This window comes from Epinephelus lanceolatus, chromosome 23 (genome assembly GCF_041903045.1).
Source record: "Epinephelus lanceolatus isolate andai-2023 chromosome 23, ASM4190304v1, whole genome shotgun sequence".
Classification (NCBI taxonomy): domain Eukaryota; kingdom Metazoa; phylum Chordata; class Actinopteri; order Perciformes; family Serranidae; genus Epinephelus; species Epinephelus lanceolatus.
The window spans coordinates 14,293,901-14,308,343 of record NC_135756.1 but is presented as its reverse complement, the minus strand read 5'-3'; the positions used below and the strand labels follow the sequence as shown (position 1 = coordinate 14,308,343).

Below are 14,443 nucleotides of genomic sequence, written 5' to 3'. Positions count from 1 at the left end.
CTAATTTAATTGACGTTAACACTGCTCATTCCCAGCAATTCGCCATTAAGTTCCACAGATCTTTAGTTGAATCAATCTGACAGCATCCAGTCAAGTTGCAGGAGAGAATCATGAAGAACTAACATTATGATACTGAGCACCGGGTGGAAAAATAAGATACCAAAGGTAATCTTGTTTGTGCACTACAGTGTGGTCAACAAAAAAACCAATTGTAAAAACCAATTGTAAAAACCAATTGTAAAACGTGCGGGTTGAAAATTACAAACAGAGACGCAACAACTTCCAGATGACTTGTGTAGGACTCAAAACTCAAAGTTTGGGACTCAAGACCTATCAGTCTTGGCTCAGGATTTGAATGCAAAGACTTCAGACTTAGTTGTGACTTGCAAAGCAATGACTTGGTCCCAACTCTGCCGTCAACCGAACATTTACTTTCGTCCTGCATGTTTCTGCGTATATGACGTCAGCTTGGCAAATTGTGAACCAAAAGTTTTTGCCCACTTTCCAAGTTGTTTTTCTGACTTGAGGGGGCGTTCACGTAAATTTTCCCAGTCGGAAACTTAGTTTTATGATCATTCAGACACCACATGATTGCAGGAAAATTCGCATGTGTCTTGTACCACCGATACCTGTGAGAACAAAACCTTGTGGGACTGATTCATGCTAAAAATTACTTTCTTGTACATTTTTCATAAACAATGCCTACTCATTACATCAGATCTACTTTGCTCTTCAAAATAGTCCTAACTGATCTCGGCATGTTTTTACAGCCGCAGTTTCATGTGCATCTTTTTAAATCTGTCTCTTTGTATTCACTCTGTTCACAATAGTGTGCATATAATAAGCGGAGTCGTGCAAGATAATATAAGCTTGAGGTGTAACCAATCTCACATTGTCATAAGTGTGTGGGCTACATTAAGGTAAATTACTACATTTTCCATTGTGAAAGGGCTTTTTACGTGTGGGGTCTCCCACAATTCCACATCAGAAAATCTTGTAGGGTTCCCACGTTAATCTACATTTATTAAAAAATTACAGTGCAGGCCGAGAAGCAACAACTTCTAGCTTTGTTCAACGTGTGAGGCTGCACACAGAACGATTAACAGAGTTATTGGGCTAAGCTGGGCTAACGTTATGACTTCCTTGTTGAAAATGGCACTACATTTCGTAAAGAGCACATTATGACTTGTTTGCCACCCGAAGTTTAGGACTTGGGACTAGGGATGTGCCGTATCATCTTGTTCATGATAATACGGGTACAATTTTTAATATGTGAAAAATTCATATCATGATACTGGCTATATTTCGACTTGTTGACAATGGCTTCATACTGTTACCCACGGCAACAACAAACATGGCTGAAAGGGAAATTATTACCAACTCTGCAGTGGTTCCAAAAAGAGGAGCAGCTTCAGTAGTGTGAAATAAACTGTGGCGTCTTGAGTGTTTTATGAACAGCCCCGGACTTCTGAGACTCTTAGCGAGTTACCGCTCAGAGGGAACTCAAGTCAGCGGCTCCTCCGGCAGCAGCACAGCGTCTCTCCCTCTTCTCTTTTGCTGTGCGTGCACAGGAGTCGGTTTCATCAAGCCATATTGTCTTAAACCTTTGGTCATGTAAACTTACGTGACACTTGAGGCTACATATATAGTTTTTTATGAATATTTGAAGGCAAACTGTAAAATTACATCACTTATTTTGTTACAATTTTATGTTCTTGAACTGACGAATTGATCGACTTAACTTGGGAGTTGTCAGTCTTGACCTAGGACTTGACTCCAAATCTGACTGTCTTGACTTGGGATGTCACTCGAAAGAGTCTTTACACTTGAGTGCAAGGGCTTACTTGCAAAACAATGACTCGGTCCCACCTCTGCTTTTGTCTGACCTTTGCCTGAGGACGTACAGGTGACCTGTGAATCAGCTGACAGGAGCAATAAACCCAGCAAATGCCTCATTTGTGGTTTTCCACAGGAAGAGGTCTGGTGTAAGAGATATTAGCATAAAGGAAATGGAGAACTGATGACTAATAAAAAAGAAACAAGTGCAGAAGAGGCCACACCATAAAAACCCAACCATCCACTCCACTTTTTATCCAGTGTACTGGTTTCATCGCCGCTCTCCAGTCATCCCGCCCCCCGCTCTGTCTCTCTCACCAGCACTCCCCTTCTCTCTGGCTCAGCTGCTCTCCCTCCCCTCCCCTCTCTTCCCGTGGATGGTGTAGCTCCCTCTCTCCCTCTCTCCTTCTCTCTCTCCCTCGCAGTCTGGTGGAGCCGCACACAAGGATTAGAGGGTTGCTGTGAGTGTCTGCTCAAAGAGAAGAAGCCAGAAGACAGAAAGAGATAAAAAAAAAAATCTCCAGGAAAGGATAGCCTCACTATTGTGGATAAGTGATCTGATTTACCTTCACACAGGCTCTACCTCTCATCTCAAGCCTTGCTGAGCCTTCACCTGGGGAGGAAGAACAGATAAGCCAAGGGGACTATATTGCCTGGACCTCCACACGGGGAGCCATGTGAGCGGCACCCCCCTCCACCCACTTCACACTACAGAAGTCCCCCCACAGTCTGCTCTCTGAGCTGGGGAGCACAACCAGGATTTTTCTACCTCCTTCTCTCCCCTGGAACCTCCACTTTAAGGACTCGCGTGGAGGGACTCTCCAGGCTCGGCGGACCCCCAGTGGGAGACACTCATCTTTGGGCACTGGTCGGGGGTGTGAGTGCCCCCTGGTCTGGAGGCCAGCCAGCAGCACTCCAGCACCATGGATTACCTGTTTGGGATTGTAGTGCTGCTGTGTGGGGCGGTGCAGCCGGGAAGAGGTGTAGAGCCCAAGCACAACGTACCCAGGCTAAAGCTGTCATACAAGGGTAAGCCTCATTCTCCGTTCTCCCCTGACTCCAGGATATAGTGGTGGTCGCTGGTGCTTTTAACGCAGCTTGTCTGGTCTGTTTTCTTGCCCGTGGGGCGCTCTTTCATGCTCTTCCTTTCATCCATTCTTCCTCACGTTGAGTATCCCTTTTTTCTCTTCTATTTCTGTGAATCTATTTCTGCCTCTGTGTGTCTCTCATTCACTCTTTCTCCCTCTTGGTCAGCACATCTAACTCCCTGCTTAACCTTCCCCTCTCCCATTAACTCACTCCTTCCTCCTCACTCGCTCTGCCTGTCTCTCAGAATTCACTATTCTTCTTACAAATAGTTAGATTGGTTCCATATGCTGAGGAAGGGCTCTTGCCTGGAGTTAAATGTATATATTGGCCCCTGTACCAATTTTCCCCTTGTGCTGTCCCCTTCTGCTAGTACTGTACAGCCCTGTTAAGTGCTCCGAACAGGCAGTGGAGCCTCTGTTTTAATGGCTTCTGTCCCAAAAACTCTGCTTTGGTCATGACACAGAGCCTTTCTTTAAGGGGCCGTGCAGGTTTCACGACTTCTCTGCGTCTCTGTACTGTATCCTAAATGGATCCAACAGTTGTAGAGTTTTATTTCAACGGAAAAACTATACATGCACGTCAATTTAACGTGCACGTATACAATAATGCATTTGCAGGAGGAGGTTAGAGGGAGAGAACGAGAGGGAGTTTCGCGTGTCTTTTTATATCGTGCACGTGTAAGTTTTTGACGTATACGAGCAAACATGTTATTCTCTCTCCTTCTGTGTTATTTTGAGGGGAGACTGCGGAGCGCCGGTTCTTCCTCTCCTCCTCCTCCTCCTCCTCCCTCTCTCTCTCTCCCTCTCTCTCTCTCTCTCTGTCTCGTCTCCTCTCTCACACCCCACACTAAATCAGGCTCTTTGTAATAGCAGACTTTTCATCTCAGCTAGAAATAACTGGCAACATTTTTGGCATATTTTGGGGAAGGTTTTTTTTTTTGTGCGTTTTAATGTCAGCGAGGGAGGCTATTGTGGTTCTTTGTCCTAAAACATGACCGAAAGTATATGGCTGGGAGTGTGGTCTCTCGATTCTTTATTTTAGTCCCCGTTTCTCTCATAAAACATGCCCTCTGAAAATTTATGAACGTGCTGATTTGCCATCGTTCAGCAGCATCCCCCCTCGTGTGTCACCCAAAAGCTTTGGTTCCTCGGATAATTTCAATCTTCGTCGAGGGAAAATTTCAGTCTTGAAGGGGGCCAATGTGATGTTTGTCACTCTAATTCGTTTTCTATCTTTAGCCGAGACGTTTGGTATAACTTATGTTTAGAGGCCTGCTATATGACATGCTTTATTCTTTAGATGGAGTGCAAGTTATAATTTTGGTATAGTATATTTTCCTTCATCAACCTTTCAACTTCTAAGTGTGTACGCCGATTGTTCGGATAAAAAAGCATGTGACTTTTGTATTTTAACATTTAATAAGCTTTCTTTCTTTTTTTTTTTTTTTTTTTTTTTGTTTGACGGTGTCCTGATGACGCTATGGTTGACATAAGTGTAGATTTCGCATGGGGCGCAGGACCCCCCTGATTAGAAACATAAAAGTGGCAACGGACTTTAAATTTTGACAAAATTAAAGACATTTACACCATAAACTGATGCAGAAAAGGCTCAAATTGGTGGATAAAAATTCACCAGAACTTCTGATGCTCAAAATTTTCTGGCGAACTACCCCCTTCTTTCATATGTGCCCCCCTCCAACGTTGAAATATAACCTACGCCTTGGTGTTTGGACTCGCTGGCACATCACGATCGAGGACTTTAAAAGGCGATGACATGCATTGACCAAGTGAACACAGTGAATCTGGAAAGAATCAGAGCTGAACTTACCTGCTGCGAGTCATGCATCCCCTGGGCTCCATCATGTCAGTTCACACGAAGCAAAGCCTCTAGGCATGATGGGAAAATGTCATCCCTCCTTTACACAGCCATCTGTTTCAAGAATGCGAATATAGTTCCCTCCTGCCCCCTTTTGTGATCTTCTTCGCTGTTCAGTCTGACAAGCGAACATGTTGCTGACAACAATACTAGACAAGAGATATGTCATCAAGCATCAAAGTCTGCACTGACTCACTGTACGAGTGATGGGTGTGCATCGTCAGACCCAGAGAGCAGGTCTGCGGGGAGGAAGAGTCTCCTGTCATGACAGATGTCCTTTAGTGGATATTATTTTTGCTAAAAGTACATCAAAGCCTTTTGTTTATGTGTATGTGCGTGTGTGAATGTTCTTGCCACGTCTTGGTGTGAGGACTCAACACCCTCTCCTGCGATTTCCTCCCCTTAGACTGCGAGCAGTGTCTCAGTGTGTCGGTTTGCGTGTGTTTTAGCGAAGCAAAAAATGTGTCAGGTCTGGCATGCGCCCACATAATTAGACACCTGGTTTTGTGCGTGTGGCCGCGCACGTACGCATGAGCTCACAAATCGGTATCTTTTATTGTGCTGTTGAATCTTCTGTAATTGTGTGTGATTGCAAACTGCTGTTGGGTTCTGCTGTTGTGCGTGTCATTGTGTGTGTAAAGACATCAGAGTGTATCACGTGCCACAGTCTTTGTGTGTCAGTGCTCGGGCCCACAGGTGTTTGATGGCCCTCTTGATGCCTGTCGGGGGAAGATTCTCGGTTGACACCCACACTGTGGCGGGTGGTGGGAGGAAAAGGGGGGATGGAGGCATGGCGGGGGTGACGGCGGAGGGGAGGAGACTTGCTTTTAATGAAGGAAAAGCTGGCAGACATACAGTAGACGACGCAGAGGGAACGGAGGCCTGGTCGTTAAGCGAAGTGCCACTCATCCCCTCTCCTTCCACGAAGGCGGCATAGTAATTAAGTCAAATAAACGACAAGGAGGAATCCTCCTGGGAAGGACAGTCAAACAAGCGCCGAGCAAAAGAGTACGCCGGGCCCTTGAGTGGGACGATCACACGAGCACAGAGTGAAAGAGAGCCTGAGTGGCAAGAACCAGGAGGGCCTGTGATATGGGGCAGTCAAATCAGCAGCGAGCGTGCGAGCAGGGTCCCATGAAATCACTCTCAAATGAGCGTTGATGACACGCCTCCAGGGACTGATCGTCTTCTGCTGGGAAGGACAGGCGAGCGACTGCAGAGTGAGCAGTTTGAGAGGTAGAAGGACTGAGAAATGGAGGCAGGTAGATAAAATTACCTCTCATGGGACGGCTGGCGCAGCAAGTGCAGAGTAAATGATTTCCCAGTGGGGTCAGTTAGACATCTCTCTCAGCTGAAAGGATCTGGCTTCATGGGGACAGAACCATGATCACAGGAGTTAATGATTTTCTCTTCTCTTTAAGACGAGAATACCTCACACTTTCCTTACCTTGACCGGAGAAAGAGAAAGAAGAAGGTGAAACTCAAGTCCAAGTTAAAATAAGCATGCTTAGCAAAGATGATAGACATACAAATATCATGTCATCAAAGGCTGACTAGAATATCCCTATTGTCATTGTACATGTACGACGAAACTGAATGCAGCCTCCTCAGTGCAAATATAAGTAATAAGAGCCTATAAAAACAATAAAGTAAAGGTAAATCAGTAAACAGTATTCAGGGCCTTCCACCTATTGCACAACTCCCTTATACTACACTCAAACATATCACCATAGTCAAGCCTTTGTGAATTCATTAAGTACAGTTATAGCTTTTTATGACTGATATAAACCAGCGTTGTGTTGTAATATTAAAAAATGGCAACCAGAATTTCTACTGAAAGTGAGTCATTATTACCCAGAATTTACCAGCAAAGCAAAACATATTGTGTCATCATCTTAAACAGTGTTTCTAGGGGTACTAGGGGTACCTAGGGGTACTCCAGAGTACTTCTGGGCGTACATGAGATTTTTTTAAATGTTAGATTAAAGGAACAGTGTGTAGGATTCAGTGGCATCTAGTGGTGAGGACTGTAGATTGCAACCAGCTGAAAAATTGTCCCATGTGCCAAACCTGAGCTCCCGGTTAGAATTTCTTCAGTGTTCTTAGAAACTGAGTTATCCATAGAGGTGTCTTCCTCTCCAACACAAATGGACCAGTTGATTAAAAAGGGTGAAACACTGAATAAAGCAGTTTCATGTTGGTGTTTTTCTGATGCTGTTTGGCTACTACAATGGCCAACATGACAACATGAATGGCCCTATCTAGAGCCAGTGTTTGGTTTGTCCGTTCTGGACTACTGTAGAAACATGGTGGTGCAACATAGCAGACTTTGTGGACTAGGATCGGCAACCTCCATAGATGTATATGGCTAATTTTAAGGTAGCAAAAACTCAGCAATTTTTATTTTCAGATAATCATACACTAAAGAAAATGTACTCATCATATTATATTCCATCCCTGCCAAATATCCCCCTAAATCCAACACACTGGACCTTTAAAAAATGTCATGCATAACTCTTTAAATAATTACACTTAATTAAAAAATGTAAATGTAAGTTTTGATAAAACCATATTTAATGTTTCATATTCCTGTTTTCAGTGTTCAGTGTTTCAGCTGCTGCAACACACGAAATTTTGTCAACGTTTTCTGAAGCAGTTGTGTGTTTCCACCAAAAATGTTTTGCGCTAGTCAAGAGTTACTCGGCTAAAAAAGGTAGAACATTACTGAAAAAAGTTTGACAATGACTGATCTAAAACTATGGTGCTTTAAAGGTCTAGTGCGTGGGATTTAGTGGCATCTAGTGGTGAGATTGCAGAACTGAAACTTATCCTGAGTGCTAACCATGTAGGAGAACTACAGAGGCTGACAGGAAATGTAAATGGCCCTATATAGAGCAGGTAACAGGACGTACTCCATGGAAGAGGAACCGCTCTCCGTGTAGATATAAACAACTCATTCTAAGGTAACGAAAACACAATGACTCTTATTTTCCATTGGTCATTAACTAATGACCAATCAAAGCCCCTACATCCTACACACTGGACCTTTAATGCTGCACAACTGAAGCTATTCGGTGCTGCTGCTCCACAACCATACAAATTACAAGGGTGAAACAATGCCATGCTCCCATGGATCAATGCATACCTGCACACAGTCACATTCCTGAACACCCTCTCATACTGTAAGCAGCCATCAGGGGGAACACTGACCCCTAAAGGTCAATCAATGCACATACAGCACACGGTGAATACAAACACAGTACGAGAGTAGATCGATGAAACTGCAGAACTTGACCCTATTGTGATCCCTTAAAAAAAGACGCCAGCGAGCAGCACTTTAACACTTAAAAGGTCTCGTCAAACAACCTGATAATTACACTCGGCGCGGGTAATTATGGAGCCTACTGTATGACCTCTTAATGCCATCGCGGCCGCCCCACGCTGGCTCGATGGGCGGAACTGAGGAGCAAAGACGGAGCGAGACTGAGAAAGAGACAGGGAATCTGGAATTGGCTTACAACCCCTTCAAAATAGACACTTGGTGTGGAACCGCACTCAACGCAGTCTGGACTCAGCCCCATAATAAGCCCGTCTGTGTGAGCGCGTCCGTGTGTGTGTGTGTGTTTGTGTGTGGGCGTGCCTGCCTATAAAAATATGGACTGTTTGTGGGTGTTTGCATGTGTGTTGGTTTATCAGTGGATCTTTATTCATTCTTTTATATGTGAATGAGAATCTCTCTCTCGCTCGCTCTCCGTTTTCTTTCTTGTATCTGTCCATTCTGCGGGCTCGGGCTGACAGAGCGGATGTAGATAATTATAAGGTGTTCTCCCAACGCGCCAACTTTGTAGATGTCTGCCTCCATCGCTCTCTCTCCCTCCTTCTCATCGCTCTTTTCTTCCTTTCTACCCCCTCCTCCCTCCTCTCCTGCGGCTCAGTCGCTTCTCAGGGAACCACAACACCGCAGACCCTAAGTACAATCTTTAAGTAGGCTGTGTGTGTCTCTGTGTGTGTGTTTGTCATTTTTTTTTATGCTGGTCTCCTTTTCCTGTCTCTTTGATTGCAGCTCAGTTGATACATATCTTTTGGCTATCCTTCTTTTCAACTCTATTTGCACACACACACACACACACACTGAACTGCCCTCAGCTTTGCTCCCACACGGCCACATTCCAACACTACAAACCAATGTTTTGCAGTGGCTTCGCTTTTCAACTGTGCCCCCATGTTACATCCGAATATGTGACATTTCCTCACCCTGACTCACACACCTGACCACAAGTCCACAAGTTGAAAGATGGTGTAATTAAGTGTGTGTAAGCGTGTATTTTTGTTGACACTCATTGCCCCGCGGATAATTGTGCAATGACACAGCGCACTTGCAAAACAAAAAGCCATTCATCAAGTCACAGAAAACCCTCCGGCTTGTTTTCGTTGAAGTTTTACACCACAGGGAGAGTGTTGTGTTTGTTGTTATCGTAGATTGTTTCATGCTGTATCTTATTGTAAGTTATTTAAACTAATAATGGAAGGCGGGCGGAGCGATTGGAGTATGTTATGATTACCCCGTGTTGCAGAATGGGCTGCAATAATCTGCGAGTTTTACGACCTTTTCGATTGCATGTGTCTGTAGTTTGCTTTCCGAGTTGGTGAGTGTGTTGGAATGCCGTGCATTTCCCCAGCGTTCATAAAATGTCCCCATAATTACAGCGCTCTTTTCTCCAGAAATTTTTATTCAAACCGAAACGATTATCAGAAACAGCCTGGATGTGTGCTCTTTGGCCCACAATAGCATGTAGTGTCAGTGCTTTGCTGAAAGATTAACGAGCGTGCACACACCAAATTGTGTGCGCTCAGTGTACATTTTCGTCTGTGTGTACATAAGCGCTGTATGGACATGCATGCGGGAAAAATACCCCGCGCCTTTGCATCTGTGTTTGGGATGTAGGCTTGGGTTACAGAGCGGTGCAGATTGCTGAACCACGGGTATGAATGGGTCCTGCCACCTGCTAAGTCTTGTCAGTCAGATGGAGAAAGGGTTGCACCATTCAATCTGAACAGAGTCGTGTTACAAATGAGGGGGACATCTCTGCGGAAAGACACACTGAAGGACTGATAGACAACAGACGGATGCACAGATGAAGAAAGGGAAGGGGGAAGAATGTTTAATAAGTAGAGAAAGTAGGTTTGAAGTACCGAGGATGTGCAGTGATTGACAAAATTTACAGACTCTAGTCCCTTGAAATCTCATTAATTTAAGACTCAATTTGCAGTGGAATCACTTTTTCCTTTTTTTCCCTTGGACTTGTTATTTATCTCTTCCTGCCATACATACCAGAACCAGCATGAGACATAATGAGGAAGATTTTGGAAACACTTTTACTCAGTTTACATTACCGCATTGGGAAATGACAAAGATAAATCTTGACTAGAGCCGGAAGATACAGAGAAAATCAAATATCAGGATATTTTTGACCCAAAATATATGTCTTGGGGTGAACTATTGCTGCTTTTACACAGTGGGATTAGCTAGGGCTGCCCTCGACCAAGAATTTTCCTAGTCGACCAATAGTTATCATTTAGGGCCTTTTTTTTTTAACCACAACTAAGCGACCAATAAAATCTTGCCAACTAATGACCTTTCTGGTCAACTAAAGTTTGGTCGACTATTGGGGGGGCAGCCCTAGTAATGTAGATATAATGATAAAGTGGGTAAAGGCAAATTATAGAAGGTGATTGAAGTTTAAAAAATTACATCACTTTCTCTAATGCAGCCTTTTAAACATGGAAAAGACAACACTTACAATATCACAATATCCAAAATCTAAGATGAGATTTAGTCTTGTATTGCAATATTTTATTTTATCCACCTGTATTTTATCAGGAAGACCTATTGAAATTTAAAATGTCTTTTACAAGAGAGACCTGGTCAAGGTAGCAACATATTTAAACACAAAATATAGAAAATTATATACAAAAATTAACAATAAAACAGAGAAACAGCTATTAAACACAATGGTCTCTCAAGAAAAACATCCACACGCTTCCATCACCACATTCTTTATGATGCGCTTCAATTCATTAATGGTTGTAAATGTTTATTAATTTTAGATCATTTTGCAAATCATTCCGTTGCCAAGTTGCATAGTAGAAAAATGTGAATCATCAATCTCGAATAATTTAAAAAAAAAAGAGAGAACAATATGGGCCCCAGTATGGAACCCTGGGGGACACCTGTAGTTATCGTAGGAAAATCATATTATATATATATTCAAATATTAGATGTCAAACTAGATATCAGTATAAAATATATATATTGCCCAGCCCTAATTATGAATTTTTATTATTTTAGTACTTTTGTTTTTGTCGATTATTATTTTCCACCGCAAATGCATTTCATGAAATGCAAACACTCATTTATGACATGAGACCTCATTTTGTTACACCTTAAATAATGGTGTGCAGAGCTGAAATGCACATCTGTGCCTGTGGATTTGTGTTCCTGACGCATCAACGTGTTTGCTGTCACAGTTTGCCTGGGACACATTCAGATCTGTAGCCCTGCCTCATTAATTTCTAATAAAATGGCAGAGCTGACATTCAGCTACACGGCACAGCTGACAGGCTGCACTAACAGGCAATGGCTCCAGACATGACCACCCTAACCACAGCCTGGTCCCTCTCAAAGTCCATCCATCAAACTGCCTCACAATAGCCCTATCTCCCTCGCTGTCTGCACAGCTTTGCAGCGGAGGGATTTGTGTGTTTGTGTGCGTGTGTGAGCTGATGCACATGGCACATTTTGCCTATTTGTATATTTAAACAAGTTTGTATCGTTGACTGCGTTTGCATACAAAAGTGCATATTTGCAAGTGTGTGTCTGTGTGTGTTTTCCTTAAGAGTAATAAGAACCAGAGAGGCTGAGCAGCCTGGTTATACAGTGAGCATTTAGTGGTGTGCGAGTGGGCTTTCTGCGGCCGGCATGGCCAGGCCTCGAGCCGTCTGTGGTCACAGCGCTGGTGGAAAACCGCTCTATGTGGTCCAGCCGTCCAATGACAGGAGGAGACACACACACTAATGAAATGGTTCCATATTCAACCGCTTTTGTTATGTGTGCTCTTTTTTTTTTTTTTTTTTATAAATTCTGCGCTCATGTTTCTGCCTCAGTTTGCTTTCATTATCCCTGTGTCATTCATTATGTTGCTCTCTCTGCTTTTCCTCTCCTGTCCACTCCTCTAGTGTACTGTGCTCTTGTGTTCCTCCTCGCTTTCTGTCTTTCTCCCTCGATGCCGTGCGGTGACGAGGAAGTCCGGCGTTCGGGTTTTAGAGAGACGAATGGTGCTGTACGCTGAAATTCAACACTTGCTAAGACTACTCATATAGATTCTTGTGGTTTGGGATGTGGTCACGTTTTCCTTGTTAGTCCTGCTGATACATATCCTATGGTTGAACACACTGTGAGTCACATTCACGAGACATAATTTGGTATTAAAATGCCCCATAAGAAACAGTACTCGACTATGAATTATGGCTGTGAGTCACTTTGGTTGAAAATTTCTATTTTAGCTGAAACAGTGTTTAACAAAACCGAAAAAAAAAATACACTCATTCTTTCTGAAAAGTAATTTCAGTATGGCTCCAACAGCAAACTTCTCACATATTCATTGCAGTCAGCACACACTTTATTTATGCACACCGTTCTCTGCGATTAAAACACACACACACACACACGCAAGCTCCTCTTAATCGCAGAGTTCACGGCACCATGTGTGTGAGGCAGCACATTTCCCGTCAGCGCTGTCACTCACCTGCACCTGAATGAGAAATCCAACGGGTCCAGGTTGTGTTGTACAGATGGTCACCATGGAAACCAACCCACACCTGCTTCTGTGCTTAGAAAGAGAGAAAAAAAAAGGGAGGGAGCGACTGAGAGCGAGGAGGTGAACTTTTGAGGCATGTGTGGATATCCTTGAGCTTAGGATAATATTTGAACACTTTGTTAAGCAAAGCTCTCTGCAAATTTCCACGGGGCGGCCGTCTTGTCTCTCTCGCTCTTTTTTTTTTTTCCTTAACTCTCTGACACCTGTGTTTTGTGGCCGTGGCCGTCATGAGAGCAGGGGGAAACGTACACCGCACCACACACGGAGAAAAAAGAAAGCTTTGGGAGGCAGGGTTGGGAAAGACAGAGAGATTGACATGCCAAACCAAACCACTGGAGATTTTACAGTACTGTGTGTCTTTGCTTTTCTGGAGCTAGCCTTGTATTTGAAAGATAAACATGTGTAATTCTCTGCGCCAGTTCTTTTTGAGCTGCCATTTTCTTTTCAAACCCTCTTTTTTCCCCCCTTTTGCCTGTCATTGGAGCTGCTCTAACGCAGACACAAATTTGCACACTTTAAGAAACCACAGAAACACACCTTTTTCCAGCAGCAGAACAAAAAGGAAAGCTGTGTCAACGAACAGGAAATGAACATTGAAAATGTGTCATTCACGTTCATACTTTTTGTACTTATCCAAACCCCCTCGCCTCTTTACCGTATATATGCGCGTGAGAAACACTTGATAAGTGTTGCATTAGTTTAATGGAATATTATTACCCATCTGTTGAATCTCAGTCAAGTGTTTTCCTCTGTCAGGCTTTTATGTTTCATGTCACTCATACACACACTCACACAGCGGCGCTTACACACATTCAGATAAACATAATTTAATGCCCCGTCGCCTTTCTTTCATGCCGTTTCATTATTCCGCGATTGCGTGGCATGTAGGCGTCTAAAGCGCCTGCCTGTTTGGAGAATGGGGGAGTGAAGAGTACTCCACAGACAATTGCACTTGAATTCTGAATGTAGAATTTTTTTTTTTTTCCCGGGGCTTTTTAAGACAAGAGCCAGGTTATTTTCCATAATGGAGTATGACAGAGGGACAAATGATAATTTATTTGAATGAATTGCTTGTATTTGCCAGTTTCAAGGGGTGTCCTTGAATAAACAGCGTGTGTTTTTGCATGGAGTGAATATGAAAATGAGTCTAGTTACATTATATACCACATATATAAATATGTAGATCAGCATGATTATGATATGTTTGGATGTATGCAGATGTGTCTACCAGGGTTGGGCTTGTGAATTTTACCAATAAAGCGGGATTTATACTTCTGTGTCGAATTGACACCGTACCCTACACCGTAGCCTGATGTGCACCTCCCCAGAAATGTAACTACACTGCACGGCAAGGCAGACCTTCTGTCCTGTTTTGTAAGCTGAAACCATTTCCCTCAGTGGAAACAAAGCTTTTATTTACTTTAATTTCACAGATAAGAAACAATAAATTGTGAAGCCTTTTATGTCTTGTGTGTGATTTATCCTGGCTTCATATGAGTGAAGGACATCTCTGTTATTCGCTAGGCTAATTTATACAATGTGAAATGCCATAGGCTTGTGCTAATAATGTTAGCATGTTATATTTGTTTGGAAAATGGGTTTAGTATAACACAGTTGTTTTGTCGGTGAACCTTGTGAGCTGTAATGGAGCCACATTTTATAACGTTACCTTTGTTAAATGTTGCTGTTGTCCCTGGTTTTATATGAGTAGAAGAAAAGTCTGCTAGCTGCTAGGCTAATTTTTACAATGTAAAATGTTATAGGCT

General features: G+C 43.2%; 1 protein-coding gene across 1 annotated transcript in view; it reads left to right on the top strand.

Moving 5' to 3' along the window:
* Window positions 1–2,101: 2,101 nt before the first annotated feature.
* Window positions 2,102–14,443, top strand: part of sema3aa (sema domain, immunoglobulin domain (Ig), short basic domain, secreted, (semaphorin) 3Aa) — a 55,223-nt gene continuing 42,881 nt past the window's right edge. Inside the window, exon 1 of the mRNA XM_033614845.2 lies at window positions 2,102–2,865. Coding sequence (XP_033470736.1) covers window positions 2,760–2,865 — 106 coding nt within the window. The 5' untranslated portion in view covers window positions 2,102–2,759. The remainder of the gene's footprint in view (window positions 2,866–14,443) is intronic.